At 39.9% G+C, this 18,502-nt stretch overlaps 1 protein-coding gene across 1 annotated transcript in view; it reads left to right on the top strand.

The window, feature by feature from the left end:
• The window catches only part of col21a1 (collagen type XXI alpha 1 chain), a 130,483-nt gene that overhangs the window by 77,078 nt on the left and 34,903 nt on the right, over window positions 1-18,502 (top strand). Inside the window, 10 exon segments of the mRNA XM_033021850.1 lie at window positions 226-278; window positions 371-424; window positions 3,496-3,549; window positions 9,017-9,070; window positions 9,155-9,198; window positions 9,201-9,208; window positions 9,312-9,365; window positions 11,896-11,949; window positions 13,659-13,703; window positions 17,626-17,679. Coding sequence (XP_032877741.1) covers window positions 226-278; window positions 371-424; window positions 3,496-3,549; window positions 9,017-9,070; window positions 9,155-9,198; window positions 9,201-9,208; window positions 9,312-9,365; window positions 11,896-11,949; window positions 13,659-13,703; window positions 17,626-17,679 — 474 coding nt within the window.

Here is an 18,502-nt window from a genome sequence, read left to right as displayed (position 1 = left end):
TCTTCAGAACCAGCATATTCAGTAAGGAAAGGGGATAAGGATAGGATAGCAAAGTTAGGGAACCTTAGATGACCAAAGAGATTGTTAATTTGGTAAAAACGAAAAGGAAATTTTTGTTCAAAATGTAGCATGTTTAAATTGTTATATATTATGTTATTATATTTAATTGAGTTATCATATGCAAGTTCATTGATTTTGATTAAAGTGGACAAAAAATTATTACAGGGAATGCAGGATTACCTGGAAACTCAGGGACACCAGGACAACAGAGAATTCCGGTAAAAAGCATATTTTGGTGAAACATATCAGTTAATGTTCACTTTGCAATTCAGTTTTCTCTATTAATTTTCATGGATGTCTCCTTTTATAGGGATTACAAGGGAATCGGGGATATAAGGGTGAGGAGGGGAGACATGGTGCTCCGGTAAGAATCAAGTTAATACATTTACAATGTGCCATATCAATGTGATTTGAAAATGATAGTTGAATATGCTACAATTTTCATCTTTTAAAATAGTGCTCATTTTCATATATTAATAAATATTCAGGCTAATTAATTAGCATGCACTTCCCTCCATATATAAGGCAAGTTAACTTCATAGTCCAACACTCTTCTCAAGGAATGTAATCAGGTCACTGGTCACAGACAACAACAAAATAACACATTCTCTCTTCATAAAAGTTTTCCTGGTAATAGGATAATCTTTCCCAGTTTAAGAAAATGTACTGATGACAAGCTTGTAAAATCTTAATTCTATAATCAGCAAAGTGGCAACTATATGCTTTAAAACACAAATCTAAGAGACAGTAATTTGAGTTTAGATTTTCGTGAAATTTCAACATGCTAGAAAAAGATGCCGTAATTTCAGTTAAAAAATTTCAACATGCAATTTCTCACTTGTACACCAGGGCATTCTTGGCATCTGTTACATTTCACAAATCTCGAATCTGAGAGACGCAATAGAAAAACTACTTTCATCGACTGGTAATGAACCTAACACTGAAGGATTCCACCCACATTCATCGATGGGATTTCCTGTTTGCTGTTTTAATAGCTCTATTCACATGCATACCATTTTATTGTATATCTTTCTTGCCTTTATCTTGTACGATTTATCATTCAATTTTTGAACAGTTAATCTTGGAGCTCAGATGCTTTTACTTTCAACAACAAACTGTAGATTTTCAAGGTCAAATTCACACAAGAATAAAGAATGCGGGAATTCTAAATAAATAACTTTATATACATCAATGATACAGTTTATTTATTATGTGTTCACAATTTGGTTTTGAGCTAGCAATGTGCAATCAAATTAGAACCAAGTAATTTGCAACACAGACGTTATTAGGACTATTAAGTACAAGGTAGCTTTTATGCTGAAGTGGTCCAGAACAAATTCCACTGCCACCTATTCCCAAGGGACTTGTATTAACCTGTTTAAGATACTGTATATATACAATTTAACAACGTGTACACAAGTCTTAACTCCTATCTTATATAATCACTTTTTTGATGACCACTAATTATTGAATTTCTAACTACGTAAAAAAGTAGTCATTATTTTGATATTTTAGCAAAATTCTATTCAATTACAACAATTAATTTCCCTCTATACTCTCTTCCAGTGGAAATAGATCCACCATTCTAAAATTTAGTGACTGAGTCATTTATCAATAACCTGCAAGTTATCTTATTTTATTAATATTACCAGACATTAGCATGCATTAAAAATAGAAAATGCTGGAACCATACAGCAGATCAGGCAGCATCCTCGACAGAATGAGTTAAAATTTCAGGTTCAGCGTACTCCATCAAAACGGAGAGTGAAACAAATGAGTATAGGTAGCAGAGAAGGTTGGGGAAGGGTAATGGGTTAAACAAAGGAAATGTCTCTGATACATTGAGTCAGAATGAACTAATGTGGCAGTTAAGGGCAGTTAAGATCAACTGTGGCTCATGTTTAGCAAGCTAGACAATATAAAACTAAAGGAAAGTGGGTGGTGGGGAAAGCTAAGCAAAAATGATGGCAGGTAAAAAAGAGTCAGTTCTCATACAAAGAGAATGAAAGGTTGTAAGAGAATTTGATATTGAATCCAGCAGGCTGCAATGTGTCCAGACAGACTATGAAGTGTTACTCCTCAGGTGCATTGGGCCTCATTTGAATAATACACAAAACCACAGTTAGAGTAGGAATGAGATGATGAATTAAAGTAGCAAACATCCTAAAATTCATGATGGCTCCTGCAGACTGAGTGAAGATGCCCGGCAAACCGATCAACCAATCATCCGATCATGTTGGGGGAGTCCAGAACCAGGGGCCACAGTTTAAGAATTAAGGAGTAAGCCATTTAGAACGGAGACGAGGAAACACCTTTTCTCACAGAGAGTGGTGAATCTGTGGAATTCTCTGCCTCAGAGGATAGCGGAGGCAGGTTCTCTGATGCTTTCAAGAGAGAGCTAAATAGGGCTCTTGAAAATAGCGGAGTCAGGGGATATGGGGAGAAGGCAGGAACGGGGTACTGATTGGGGATGATCAGCCATGATCACATTGAATGGCGGTGCTGGCTCAAATGGCCGAATGGCCTACTCCTGCACCTATTGTCTATTGTCTATTATCATCCAATTTCTCCAATTTTTTATAATCTTTTAAAAAAAGGTAATTGTGACCAGCAAATGTTACGCATGCATGCTGGATTAGAAGTGCAAAGTGAATCACTGTTTCACCTGGAAAGACTGTTTGGGTTCAAGGATGATGAGAAGGAAAGAAGAATTGCACCTTAAGTGTTGTATGGGGGAAAAAAAGGCTTCTCTGCCTTCTTTTTGTATTGTCTGTCCTGTTGGGCATGTCCCACAGCCTCACCATTAACAACACATTTGACACACACAGAAGCTTAATCGGATCATAACTGCCTCTTTACTGCCACTCATCTGTCAAAGCCCATCAGTGAATTCTATCACACTTATTCACTCTCGCACTTTCTCTGCTACCTGCACTAATTTATTTCTCTTTTCCAGTTCTGATGAAAGGTCCCAGGCCTAAAACAAGTTTCTCTTGCCACCTGCTGCATTTTCCAGTATTTTCTCTTTTCTAACATCTGCAGTTTTTTTTTAAATCACACTTTAGAAACTAGGTACAGGAGGAGGCCATTTGGCCCTTCGAACCAGCGTTCGGCGTGTTTGCATTCTATAAAACATAATATTGAGCTGTAAGGATATGTAATGATGACCAAGAATCAACTCGTTCAGCACTCTTTTGATCAAAAGTGGAATAGATATTTGGCACTAAAGTTAATTGGTACATTAAATATTTTTTATATACCTAATTGAGGTAAAGAATATTTCACCTACTAATTAGAATGATTGCTATAAATATACAATGTAATCATTTCTAAAATTGTTGACTGGTTAGCATAGAAAGTGAACTGAAATTGAATGAATTTAGAATTGTATATGAATGCAATGTGAATGGTAAAATCATTATTTTATTTTGTCAGGGCAAACAAGGAGCTCCAGGCTTACAAGGATTACCAGGACAACAAGGCCCTATGGTGAGCATTCATCTTTTCATATTGGAGAACACCACTTTATTAAATTTATCACCATGAAATTTGAAAACCTTCTTGAATAATGGAGCCTAAACTAAATCACTAACAAATTCTCTTACCTTCTTCCTTTGTTCAGATTTCGTGAGAATGTAAATATAAAATACTGCAGGTTCTGGAAATCTGACAAACAGATAATTCTGGAAATACTTAGCAAGGAAATACAGCATCTGAGGGGAGAGAAAGAGATTAACTGTTCAGGTCATTGACTCTTCATAAATTTTGAGACATTATCCCTGATACTATCCCCACAAGTGCTGTATGACATCCTGAGTATTTTTCACATTATTGTTCTGTTTTTCCTATTTGTTTCATTGATGTTCCAGATTAGGTTTTTATATTAACCTGACACTGACATTTATTTTCTGGCATGACCAGGGGAGGGATCATTATGGAAATGTTCAACATTGACATTGAAACATCAATGGAGTCTTTTGAATTAATGTCAACTTTGAAGTGCACCATAGAGCTGATTTTGTAATGCCAAAGATAGACACAAAATGCTGGAGTAACTCATCGGATCAGGCAGCATCTCTGGAAAAAAAGAATAGCTGATGTTTTGGGTTTTTAGACTGAAAGATAGAGGTATGCATTGGGGGGGGGGGGGGGGGGGGGGTTTGCGTAGGCCAAAGTGGACTGAGCGTAAATGTTCAGCGAAACGATCGCCAAGCCTATGGTAGACTTGTAGGATATGTAGGAGCCCACACCAGAGCACCGGATACAGCAGATGAGGTTGGAGGAGGTGCAAGATAACCTCCGAAAGCTTCTTTGTAATGCTAACAAGTGATAAATGTGCCTCATTAGATAATGAAGCTACATGACCTCATTTGCACCATGTCAGGTACAGTCATTAGATAAGTGATTGAAATAACCATTGCTATCTTTATGCAGACAAAGGGTTTACCTACTGTGAAGAAAGGCAATAGAATCTATTTCATCAATTCCAATTGCACAGAATTATAAAATTATTTCTGCCACAGGAAGAGGCCATTCAGCCATCAAATCTTATTTCAACTTCTTGAAGAGCAGAACTGCTAGTTACATTCCCTGATCGGGGATCGATGGTCGGCATGGGCTTGGTGGGTCGAATGGCCTGTATCCGCATTGTACCTCTAAACTAACCAAGTTCTTAGCTTGAGCAAAAGCTTGGTCCTAAAGCTGGAAGAACATTGGAAAAGCTATGGTACCAGACTTTGGAGAGAATGAATCACCCCAAAATTGTCCTTCACATTTAGATTTAGAGGCTAGATTTAGAGGCTAATGCCCCTGTCCCACTTAAGAAACTTGACCGGAAACCTCTGAAGACTTTGTGCCCCACCCAAGGTTTCCGTGCGGTTCCCAGAGGTTGCAGGTGGTTGCCGGAGGTTGCAGGTAGTGGAAGCAGGTAGGGAGACTGCTAAAAACCTCCGGGAACCGCACGGAAACCTTGGGTGGGGTGCTAAGTCTCCAGAGATTTCCGTTCAGGTTTCCTAAGTGGGACAGGGGCATAAAAGACTATTGATGGCTTAGGTTATTGCATGCAGTTTTCACCCACTATCCTCAAATGTTTTATGGGAAAAATAAATCACAGCCAAACAAAAAGTCATCTTCAATGCATGTTTATTTATCAATAGACTTTGACTGGGAGAAAAAAATCATTCTGCAGCATTTTTTCAAGAGTCAAGAAAGAACGTCAGGAGTGTTTTATATTCCCATAACAGAACAATGAAAATCTTACTTGCATCAGCACAACAGATATGTAAACATAGTACTTAGTAAACACCATAATGAACAACAAAAATAAGTTCAATATATATCTCACACCATTCATGGATTATCTGTTGTCTCACAGAAGTGTAAACGACATTTGTTCCTTCCTAATTGTTATGCTGAACTAACTCTAAATGGATCGCAAGGATTAGTTTAATGCTGTATATATTATTTCCACTGTATTCATGAGGCACCATAGAAGTAACCTTAAGTAGGTAACATGGAAAATGTATGTTTAACATTTAAAGTTCAGGTCTAAAGGGCACAAACAGCAAAGATGATTCCTTGGCTAAGGAAAGGAATACTCACTTATTCACCTAACAGGAAGCATGAAGATTAACAGGACTGGAATTGAAGCTCAAGAAAAAAACACTGAATGAGATTTATGTGCGAATATAATGTAAAATAAAGCTAAATCATAGATTTCTAATAATTAAAGTAAAGCAGGTGTATAATAATATTAAAAGATCTTGCCCCTGCAAGCTCTTTCTTCAATCATTTCACAACTTAAAACTAATTTCACTGACAGCAATTTCATGTGGTATGGATATACAATACAGTGATATGCATGTCAACATACAATTGTATCAAAACCCAGTCCACCTTCAGATGTAAATTTTCAGCTAATTACCACATCCCCCTCCATCTTTGCATGTCTGCACCTTAGCAATAATACACAGGAGGTTGTATTTTTGTGCAAATACATTTCTCTGAAGATCTGTCCTGAGCCCAGCACATTGAAGCAATCATAACGTAAGCTCATCAACGCCTCAACTTCCTGAGAAGAATACTCTATTGAACTACCACAGGTATACAGCAGAGATCATACTGACTGGTTGTATCACAGCCTGGTGTGGTAACTCGAGTGCCCAGGAACAAAGAAGGCAGCAGGAAGTGGCAGTCATTGTTTGGTCCATCACAGGTGTTGATCTCCCCACCATCAAAGAGATCTACTAGAATGCCTCAAAAAGGCAGCTAATATCATCAAAGACCCCCATCACCCCCATCACCCCCATAGACCCTCAACTACCCCATGAGCAGGCTGGTTTCCGTCAAGGTCGATCTACTGCGGACCAGGTAACCCTCCTCACCAAAGACATTGTGGACTGCTTTGAGGCAAATGGGAAGGCAGGAGCTGTTCTTATAGATCTGTTCTTATAATTCCTCCAACCTGTGGCACCGGGGACTAACTGCAAAGCTATTTCGGGTGCTGCCAGACAGGCGCATGGTATGCTACATCATGTAGCTGATATCAAACCGCAGCTTTGTGCTTAAGACCAGTGATGGACAGCAGAGTTGGCTACGTGGACTGAAGAATGGCGTCCCACAGGGATCCGTCTTGGCTCCGTTGTTTTTCAACATGTACATCCATGACCTCCCAGAGACCAACGCTGGAAAATATGGGTATGCTGACGATCTAGCCATCCTGATGAGACACAAAGAGTGGAAGACAATCGAAAGCTCCTTGAGTCACGACATGGGGACTTTGGTAGTATACCTGCGACAGTGGCGTCTAAAGCTGAGCGAAGGCAAAACAGTGTCAACAGCATTCTATCTAAACAACAAGTTAAGCCAGAGATAACTGTCTTTGTTAACACCAGGCACTTGGACTTCTAACAAACACCCACTCACCTCGGCGTAAAGCTGGACAGGTCGCTTACATTTTGTCAACACCTGGCTGGTCTCCGCGACAAGGTCATGGCATGTAGCGGCCTCATCCGACGCCTGGCAGGAACAAGTTGGGGAGCCAGCCCATCAACTCTTCGCACCTCTGCCATAGCTCTTGTGTATGCCCCAGCTGAGTACTGCGCATCCGTATGGAGTAGTAGTAGACATACTAGCCTGGTAGACACGAGCCTGAACAGCACCTTGCGGACCATCACTGGGTGCCTTCAACCTACTCCAGTCGAGCAGCTCCCTATACTTGCAGGCATTCCGCCCGCAGGGATCCGAAGGCAAGCAGCAACTCTGGCACTATCTCGTCGTGCCATGGACCCAGATCACCTCCTCCATCAGGCTATCAGCAGAGAACAGAGGCCACCCCGGCTCAAGTCCCATCACCCCTTTGCTCCACATGGAAAACAACTCCTAGTATCCATCCAACCAACTGAGGCAAAACACACTGGATAGCCACCAAGTGGTCACAGGAGTGGAAGGCAACCTCATCTCCATTACACAGCTACATCTCTTCACCAGATAAAAGCTACCCATGGTCAGACCTCCCCAGAGGAGCGTGGGTGAAGCTCAACATACTTCGTACTGGAGTTGGGCGTTTCAATGCCAGCATGTGGAGATGGGGGCTCCGCCAGAGCCCAGCCTGCGAATGTGGAGCAGAACAACAGACAGCCAACCATGTCATCTCTGGGTGCCCGCTCTACCACCCACCAAATGGAGCTCAGCGCCTGGCAGACATTGTCGCAGAGACAATAACCTGGCTGCTCAACACCCGGCTTGAGATCTAACTATTCCTTTGGTTTATGTTTCATTTGCAAGACGAAGAAGATCCTGGCTACACTACATTTTGCTGCTAACATCGGGAAAAGGTAAGGGAGCCTAAAAAACGTGACTTCTAGGTTCAAGAACAGCTTCTTCCCAGCAACCATCAAGCTCTTGAACCACATTGCATAACCCTAACCCCAACCCTACCTTAGCAATGTTGACTGAAAATGGGTCTCAACCCGAAATATCACCCAACCATGTTCTCCAGAGATGCTACCTGACCTGTTGCATTACTCCAGTATTCTGTGTCCTATTTTGCCTACCTCAGCATTGATCTATCATGGACTTTGTTTTTGGTTGCACTATGTATTTCATTTTTGCAGTATTATGGTCTGAATTAAATCGAAAGATACAGCATGAAAACAGGCCCTTCTACCAACTGAGTCCGTACCGACCATTGATCAACCATTTCATTCACACTATGTTATCCCACTTTGGCATCCACACCCTACAAACTAACGGCAATTTACAGAGGACAATTAACTTACAAACTCGCACATCTTTGGGATGTGGGAGGAAATTGGAGCACCCGGAAGAACCCCACGCGATCACAGGAAGAATGTACAAATTTCACACAGACAGTACCCAAGGTCAGAATTGAACCCGGGTTTCTGGTACTGTGAGGCAGCAGCTGTGCCAGCTGCACCTCTGTGTCTGGTTACCTAGTATTTCTAATTATTCATTTATTGCATTATTAATTCTTGTAAATTGTATCTGGTGTGTTATTGCATTAATGGGCCTGTAAAGCTGCAGCTAGTAAGACTCTTATTGTTCTGTTGCTGGTACATATGACAAATAAACATTATTGACTCTCTTGACACTTGATGTATTCAGTTACTGGAGATGTAATGATTACTAGTATTAACTAACAATAAATAAACGCACAAACCTTCTGGATATTAGTAAACATACTCGATCATTTACCAGCTATGTGGTGTTTATTAATAATAACTTGCTGTTATTGTTGAAAATAATTCTTTGAATTATACATATAGGTGTGGCCTTAATAAATGTTGAAAAGAAGTTGATCTCAACATAAATGTACACAGTAGATTTTGAAGCATACTTAATGATTATGTATCAGGAACAAATTCTTGTCATGTTATTGTTGAGGTCTCTTATTATAGCTTGTCTGAATGCTCTCTATATTTTAATTGCATTTCAGGGTCCTGAGGGGTTCAAAGGAGAACCCGGCCAACATGGTTTTAATGGCAAAAAGGTATTTGGGAAGTCGGTTCAAAAGATTTTTTTGAATCTATTGCTCCAAAAAGAAAACTAATTTTAGTACTATATTTTATTCAAGGGTTCAAAAGGTGACAAAGGTTCTCAAGGCTATCCTGGATTATATGGACTTCCTGTAAGTTTAAATGAATACAAATTTGATGTTGAAATATATCGGCAATAATACTCTAAAGGCTACACAATAATGTAATAGCAATTTTATGTATTTTAATTCATAGGGACATCAAGGTGAAAGTGGAAATAATGGCTTACCTGGAATTCCTGGCACAAAGGTTTGTTAAGTGTGTAATTGATTTCATTCCTATTAACACTGTTAAAGAATCTAGGATGGTGCATAAAAGTTACAATTCGCAGACTATGACTGTATTTGTCTTTTGCTGAACTTACCTCACAGGTAAGACTAATATATTTTCAGAGCCGCATATTTTGGTCTAGGTCCAAAGATGAGAATGTGGAAAACTCTGCAAGTCACTGGGTCTAATTATGCTTTCACCATAACTTAAACGTATGCCAAAGGCAATACCAAACATTGAACTGGTTTTGTTTTCAGTTTACAGTTATGAAGTGAAATGGCAAGGCAGTTCAAAGGGCAGTTTGAGTAAGAACAGTCAAATAAAATTGTGATATACATTTAAACTTAAAAAAACTGAAAATGCTGGAAATATGCTCGAACACTTGGTAGGTCAGTCAGAATCTTTGGAAAGAGAAACTGAGTTATTGATTCAGGTTAAAGACACTTTAAAGGAACTGGGAAAATGACTAACCAACTAGCAGAGAGAGTGAGGGAATGATAGATAAGACAAAGGGAATATTGAACATAGAACAGTAAAGCACAGGAACAGGCTCTATGGCATGAACATGATGCCAAACTAAACTAATCCCTTCTTCCTGCGTATTCATGTGCCTATCTATAACCTCAAATGCCATTATTATTATATCTGCTTCCACTACCACCGCTGTCATATGTTTCAGGCATCTACCAGTTTCTGAGTAAAAATACTTGCCCCGCTCATCTCCTTTAAACTTTTCCCCTCTCACCTTAAAGAAATGCCCTCTAATATCCAACAGTATCTCTAATTAATTGAAGTCAGAATATCTGAGATGACCCTACTGTTTACAGAATAGAGGTCTGAAGAAAGGTCCCAACCTGAAACGTCACCTATACATGTTCTCCAGAGATGCTGCCTGACCTGCTGAGTTACAGTACTTCAGCATTTTGGGTCTTTCTCCACTATTTACTGAGCCATCTGATTGATATATTAATGAGGGAAATTAGAGAGATAACAGACAAAGTGAGAGGTTAAAGCTATGAAATGCAGGTCAGAGCTGAATTTGAAACTTGAAACCAAAGGAAGAATGCTGAAAATGCCCAGCGTCAGACTATGAAAAGTTTTGATACAAACAGAAAAATTAAGTTGTCTAAAATAAGCGGATCGCCACAGCATCCCTGCCTCCCCAAAAAGGACTTTTTCATTTACTATCCATCCTTCCCTGTACTTTGCAACGTAAAACTAGCTAGATCTGTTTCTGTTTCCACAGATGCTGATTGTGTTGTTTCAGTGCCCAGGCAATATCACTGGGGAGTCAAAATACAGTTAACTGCTTTGTAGAATGTGTTTCAGTTGTAGAGAAGTAGACTGAGAACAAAGGGGATGTCTGTACTAGGGGAGACCAGGATATTGTCCAGGTAACAATTACTTTTGATGCTGACATTTAGAGAGAGAAAAGAAACCCAAGTGAAACAGCAATTCACTGGTGATTCATCCATCTTAGGGTATTACATTCAATGCTCACAATGATTTTCCCACTATTGGAGAAAGCAAACAGAGATTGGGTAACTATTTTGCAGAACATATCCGTTCAGCTTGTAAGGTTGATTGAGCTTCCAGTTGTCAAACATTTTAATTCTTTATCCCACTTCCACTCTGACGTCTATGTATTTATACTCCTATACTGGTCAAATGGAGTCCAAATTAAGCTCAAGGAATAGCATCTAATTTTCCAACAGAGCAATTGTAGCTGCTAGGAATCAGTGTTAAATTTCAGGTATGCATCCTTTCCTGGCTGCCTTTGTTGTAATATTATCCAAGTACAACATTAATTCATATTATCTCTCTCCACAGTCTCAGTTGTTGTTGGATCTGCTGAATGTTTCGGGCACATTCCATTCTTGTTTTTCTCTGTTTTCTCCACCTGGCTCTCTCTCTCTCTCTCTCTCTGCATCTTTGATTTTTCACTTGCCTAATTCCGATGAAGGGTCATTGACCAAAAATGCTGACTCTATTTCTGATTCTGCAGATGCTGCCTGACAAGCTGATTACTTCAAGCATTTTTGGTTTTCGTTTCAGATTCTTATTTTGCATCATTTAGTTCACGAGATTCCTGTGGAATTGTGATCTCATCAAGCTGACTGAACAGACTGTTGCATTAAAGAATTCTCACAGCAAGCCAGAGGATAAAGAAGACATTTTAGCCAATATTTTAAACGTTTTCAGAGGGAGAAATAAAAATGGAAAATATATGTAAAATTAAAGTAGAAGCTCATAAATGGATGTTACAATTTTTTTCTGAAACATTTTGTAAAATCTCCGGAGGTAAATTATTGTGCACATACATAAAATTTGCTTTTTTATTTCATAGTGTTTGGAGTTTGTTGGAGAAAGCTGCAAATTACCACTGATAGTAACTGACCTGGATTTTCACAGTAAACCACACATGCATGAACATTTCAAAGTTGCTGTCAGTTTCATGGTTTCATTACAAACACTGACAATTTTAATTATATGTTTCTTATTTGTTTAGGGAGAACCTGGAGAGGTTGGTCTACCAGGGTTTGATGGAATGACAGGACAGCCTGTAAGTACACTTTTGGCCTTTAATTGGAAATTCATTTTGTTGGTGTGCAGCATTTCCTATTTCTTCAAATGCAATATGTGAAATTAATCCTTTGTTGGAGAAACTCTGATTGCAATGAAGCACCAACCTGTTCATGTTGGTGTAAAGTTAGTTGCCAGTTCATCACCGATCATGTTGGCACAATATTATTCACCAACTTTTCCATCTTCAAATTATAGATTTTGTATCTTTAATAGTTTAAAAGTTGCAATGGTTTAATATTTTCATTATGCAGTAGAGTCTAAAGAAGAGATTTATTGTTACTTTAAACTCTTAGACGATGGGAAGCTTTTAAAAACCAATAGAAGGCAACGAAAGGAAGAAAGTCTCTGCCGTCAGGTTTCATGTTAAGAATATGATCGTTGTGTTGTGCTGAAGAACGTGATTACATGATATGGAAAAGCCAAACATTTCACTGTTGCTCTATGGAAAAAATATTATATAGCAAATATCAAGATGCTAATAACATATTTTGCAATGCATTGGATTTGCATTAAAAATATTCCTACTAATCAATGTGAACATCTGGATCAAAGCAGTGACCGCTGCGAAAGGGCAGCTGACAGCCAGGGAAAGACCTAGTGACGGCCTGGAGAGACTGCTGACCGGAGGGAATAGATCCCACCGGGGCTGGCATGGGCTAGCTCCTCATGCTAGCAGGATCCATCGCTAATCAGCGTTTTGGATCCACCCTTATATTGCTACGGAAGGAATCGACTATGAATAAGAGAACTAGCACAGCAATTGACAGAGCAGCAGCCCCGGCAGGACATAAGCTACGAAGCTGCATCTGTGGCTGGGAAAAGATAACATCAGAGAAGGGTCTCAAGATCCACCCGGGCAGGGAAAAGTGCCTGGGAGAGCTTGGTGTGGGGCCTCGCATTGACCATTACCTTCTAAGAGGTAGGCCAAATCAGTTGAGTGAAACCCAGTGGCAGGTTAACCACCACAGTCCACAGGGTATCAGCACCCCAGGCGAAGCTCAACCAAGTACTGTCCCACCAATGGACACAAGTCCAGAGCCCAACCAGCCACAGTCAGCGGTAGAGAGCAAGATGGAAGGGAAAAAAGCAGAATGGAGCCGTCACTGGCTGTGGCTGAAGAGAAAAGATGCTGTCTGGGCAGCCAAGTGACCATCTAGAGGCTAACCATAAGACACACACCCAGGGCTGATCACCCTGCGGTGGGCCTGCCTCGACTGAGGGTATCTTGTGATAAAAGGCTGAAACACCCAGTGATGTTGAGGTACACAACTGAAGATGTGTCTGATTGGTAGCAAATCACCTAGTGGTCACCCCCAAGAATACCCGGTGTCAGTTGTGGTGAAGAACCTTAGGGATTGTAACATCCAGTCCTACTAATCAATATTTCTGTTAAATATTTCTGTCAAGGGAATCTAGAAAGATGCTATATAATTTTACCATAAAATGCCAATTTTAGTTACTCAGCCCTTTTAAAATCCGGAATGGAGAATAGACCTATGTGTTTCCTTTTCCTCAACTCTTCCTGTTTTAACCTTTATTATTTGAATGCTATGAGGATTTTCTTTGATTTTAGTGTCAATGTATTATTATTTATGCAATAACAGCCGAATGTCTTTTCACTTAAAATTAGAATTCGATGATGTGCCATTGTGAAAATTAATCATTTTGCTTCATGTTTCATTTTAGGGTATTCCAGGAATGCCAGGAAGTGTAGGAGCAATGGGTCACAAGGTTTGTATACTACTTAGAACTTATTCATAGAAGGTAGAACAGTACAGAACAGGAACAGGCCCGTTAACCAACAAAGTCCATGTCCGAACATTATGCCAAATGAAACTAATTTCTGCCTGCACGTGATCCTTCCATATCCTGCTTATCCATATGTCTATCTGAAAGCTTAAATACCATTCTCATATCTGCCCCCACCATCACCCCAGACAGCATACTCCACGTACCCAGCATTCTCTGTGTAAAAAAAACTTGCTCCGCACAGCTCCTTTAGGTTTTGCCCCCTCTCATCTTAAAGCTATACCCGCAAGTCTTTGACATTTCCACCCTGGAAAAACACTCTGGCTATCTCCCGTGTTTATGCCTCCCATAATTTTATATACCTCTACCAGTTCTCCACTGAGCCCCCCGATGTTCCAGAGAAAATAATCCAGGTTTGTCCAACCTCTCCTTATAGTACCATTCCGGTAATCCACTTTTCAACCTTTCCAAAGCCTCCACATCCTTCCCGTAACCAGAAATGTACACAACAGCCCAAATTATTGTGGCCGAGCCAAAGTTCTATAAAGCTGCCACATGACTTCTTGATTCTAATATCAATGTCCGATCAATGAACACAAGCATTCCATATGTCTTCTTTACCACTCCCTTTATATTCAAACCTCCTAAAGGCACCACCTCACACTTGTTCGGATTAAACTCTATCTGCCATTCCTATGCCCATTTATATAGCTGATCTATATCCCGTTGTATACGGCAACATCCTTCCTCACTGTCCGCAACTCCACCGATTTTGAAGTTGTCTGCAAGCTTGCTAACAAACAAATCTACATTTACATCCAAGTAATTTATATATATCACGAACAACAAGGGACCCAGTATAAAACCCTGCAGAACTCCACTGGTCACAGACTTCCAGCCAGTTGAATACCATTCCACCACAACCCTCTGTCTTCAATGAGTAGACCAGTTCTGAATCCAAACGATAATGCCCCTGTCCCACTTAGGAAACCTGAACGGAAACCGCTGGAGACTTTGCGCCCCACCCAAGGTTTCCGTGCGGTTCCCGGAGGTTGCAGGTGGTTGCCGGAGGTTGCAGGTAGTGGAAGCAGGTAGGGAGACTGACAAAACCCTCCGGGAACCGCACGGAAACCTTGGGTGGGGCGCAAAGTCTCCAGAGGTTTCTGTTCAGGTTTCCTAAGTGGGACAGGGGCATAGGATAGGTATGTTGCAAAGCCTACCTGAAGTGTCGCTGAAAATCTGTCGCTTCGGGTGTGCGCGATTTTGGCGCCGTTTAGAGGGGGCGGGTTTAAAACGCGATTTTCTCTAAGCTGTTCCAATCGAAAATGTTCAGCCTAGTTAATTATTAACGAAAAATCGCTGAAAGACCCCGTCGCAAAAGCTATTATTAGGTTTAAAGGCCTTGAATAATAGTTATAGTAGTTTAAAAATCAATCTCTAAACCCGCGACCGCCAGCAACCGCAGGGTCTCATAAAGCAAACCACAGAAGGTTGGCTGTATATTTTTACATAAAAAAGGGCTTCTAAAGATCCCTTTATACAAAGTTTAATATTGCGAGTAGCTCATTTTGGGCCCATTATATCCCGCAGTATTTTTCTGGGCATTTGGGGGCACAAATCTACCGCAATGTGAACGTTCTAAACCAGCGCGTTCCACAGGGACCCACTGGAAAGCTGATTTAAATGGGCATTTATTTACAGCAATTAAACACTAAATTCCTTCCATTTGGCCTATAAATTAATGTAAATGAGATTTTAAAATCATGTTTTATTGTGAATTATTTGTGAATATTATTTGGACATTTAGGCTATTTAAAAATGTTAATAATTTATTAAGAAATGGATAGATGTTTAGATCTAGTAATTGAAGTCTGAAATTAGCTACAATTAGGTAACTAACTAATTATATGCTTTAATTTCAGGTCATCCAAGTAAGATTATTTTATATTTGTTTCAGAATGCTTCAATCTATGATAACTGAAAATTTCATTCAGTTCTCTTAATTTTTAAGAAAGTTATGGGCTTTTGACTGTTCACGATCACAGCTTTTTTGTTATGTCCATAGAAAATCAATAGGGAACAAGATGCTCATTTCCCAGTATGAAAATGGCCATAACTTTTTAAATACTTGAGATATGAAAGTGAATTAGGTGTCAAATTAAACTTATTTTTATGCTTTATCTGATGGGATAAATTACAGACTTGATTTTTAAAATCTCAAAATTTTGTAACATTGCTACATAGGATTATCGGGATCCCATTGCATCTTAACCTTCTGGATCAGCCTACCATGATGAACTGTATCAAATGCCTTACTATAATCCATGTAGACAACATCCACTGCCAATCCCCTTTGTCGCCTCCTGTCTAAACTCAGTCAGCTTTGTAAGGCATGACCTGCCATGCTTACTGTACCTAATTAACTCATTTCCTTCCAAATGCAAGAATATCCCATTTCCAAATAATCTTCTCCAATAGCTCCCCTACCACCACCGTGAGGCTCACCAGCCTATAATTTTATGGATTATTTCAACTTCCCTTCTTCAACAGAGGAACAACGTTGGTTACTTGCCAGTTCTCTGGGACCTCCGCTATCGCTAGAGAAGATACAAAGATCTTCATCAACCCCTGCAAACTCCGCTCGCCTCTAACAATAAGATAGATATCATGGGATTTATCCACTTCAATGTTCTTAAAGAGCCCCACCTTCTTGATCTCAAACTGTCCGAGCATTTTAGTATTCCCCACACTAATCACTGTTCTCCATAATACAAAGTACTTGTTTTGTACCTGGTTTACATCGTCCAACTCCAAGTATAAATTCCTTCCTTTATCTTTGAGCAGATCTACCTTCTCCCACTTGTTTTTAATATCTGTATAATAAACCTAGGGATTTTCTTTAATCTATGTTGCCAGTTACATTCAATTGTCCCATTTTGCCCTTCTAATTGCCCGCTTGAATTCCTTTGTGCTTAATTTATATTCAGCAAAGGCCCTGTCTGATTTCATCTTTCTAAACTTTACATATGCTTCCCTTTTTCTTTTAGACAAAGTTTATAACATCTTTGATCATCCAAGGTTCCCTTCACTTGCCATCTATAGCCTTCCAGCTAACTGGAGCTCTGCTCTTTAAATGATGCCTACATATCAGATATAGATTTAGTTAATACAACTTGCCCACGGTCATCTACATTATTCCCATCTGCTTACATTTGGCCCATATCCTTCTAAACCCATCCATGCACCTGTCCAAATGCGTTTTAAACATTGTGATGGTACCTGCCTCAACTATATCCTTTGGCAGCGTGTTCCATATAGTCACCATCCTTTGTGTAAAATTTACCCCTCGGGTTTCTATTCAATCTTTCCCCCCTCACCTTAAACCTATGTTTTATGGTTCTTGATATCCCTACAGTGGGTAAAATACTCTGTGCATTAATACTATCTATTCCTCACATGTACACCTCTATAAGATCAACCCTCATCCTCCTGCTTTCCAAGGAATAAAGTCCTAGCATGCTCAACATGTCCCTGGAGCTCAGGCCCTCGGGTCCTGGCAAAATCTTCGTAAATCTTCTCTGTATCCTTTCCAGCTTAACAACATCTTTCCTACAACAGGGTGACCATAACTGAACACAATACTCTAAATGTGACCTCGCCAATGCTTTGTACAACTGTAATATAACCTGCCACCTTCAAAGATTGTCTTTCTTTTGAATTATACCGTGAACTTTATAGTGTAGGATTTCTTGATAGAGTACTATTTATCCTGGAGATGGGGGAGAATTGTCAACAATTCAGAAGCGGAACAGATACCAATGTTGGAGAAATAGCTATAGTTTTAGTTTAATTTAATTTAAAATAAAATATTTTGCAAAAATAACTTTTTCATGGTTTATTACAGGGAAAAGATGGACTTCCAGGCAAAAAAGGAAAATGGGGGCCACCTGGACCAATGGTAAACTGTATTAAACTAACCTAAATTCTAATTAGATAAGTAACAAAACTGATCCCATGTTGACTCAGGGTCTTGGCTTGGAAACCTTTTTTTTTGTGTGCTATCGGACTTGAAAAGCCCTAAATTACAATGCGCCTCGCTGTGGCCTGTGGCTCCAATGAATAAAAAATGAGGAAACAAAGAACTGCAGATGCTGGCTAAAACACAAAAGGATACAAAGTACTGGAATAACTCAGCAGCATCCCTAGAAAACATGGGCATGTGATGTTTCGGGTCAAGAACCTTCTTCAGACATTGTAGGGGGTGAAAGAAAGCTGGAAAAGGGAATTTTCCAGGTGAATTTGAGGGCAGGGTAGAAGTTACTGGTGAAGGTAAGGAAATCCCTGAGTTCTGCATGGGTGCAGGAGGCAGCCACGATGTAGTCATTAATGTAGCAGAGAAAGTTTTGGGGCATAGGGCTAGTATACATCTGAAACAAGGACTCTTTGACATAACTGACAAAAAGGCAGACATTGCTGGGGCCCATGGCTAAACCTTTAACCGTTAGGAAGTGAAAGTAGTCAAAAGAAAAGCTGTTGAGGGTAAGGACAAGTTCCGTCAGGTGGAGGAGAGTGTTAGTAGAGGGAAATTGATTGGGCTATTTCGGGCCCTTTTCCAAATTTCTTCTCCCCCCCTCCCCCATATTCAATCAGTCTGAAGAAGGGTCTTGATCCAAAATGTCACATCCAAGTTCTCCAGGGATGCTGCCTGACCTGCTGAGTTACTCCAGTACTTTGTGTCCTTTGTGGAATAAAAAAGGGTTAAAGGTAAGGTTCAGGTGGTT

This window comes from Amblyraja radiata, chromosome 5 (genome assembly GCF_010909765.2).
Source record: "Amblyraja radiata isolate CabotCenter1 chromosome 5, sAmbRad1.1.pri, whole genome shotgun sequence".
In the NCBI taxonomy this organism is placed as follows: Eukaryota; Metazoa; Chordata; class Chondrichthyes; order Rajiformes; family Rajidae; genus Amblyraja; species Amblyraja radiata.
The sequence above is the reverse complement of the archived record's forward strand: the minus strand, read 5'-3'. Positions and strand labels throughout refer to the sequence as shown.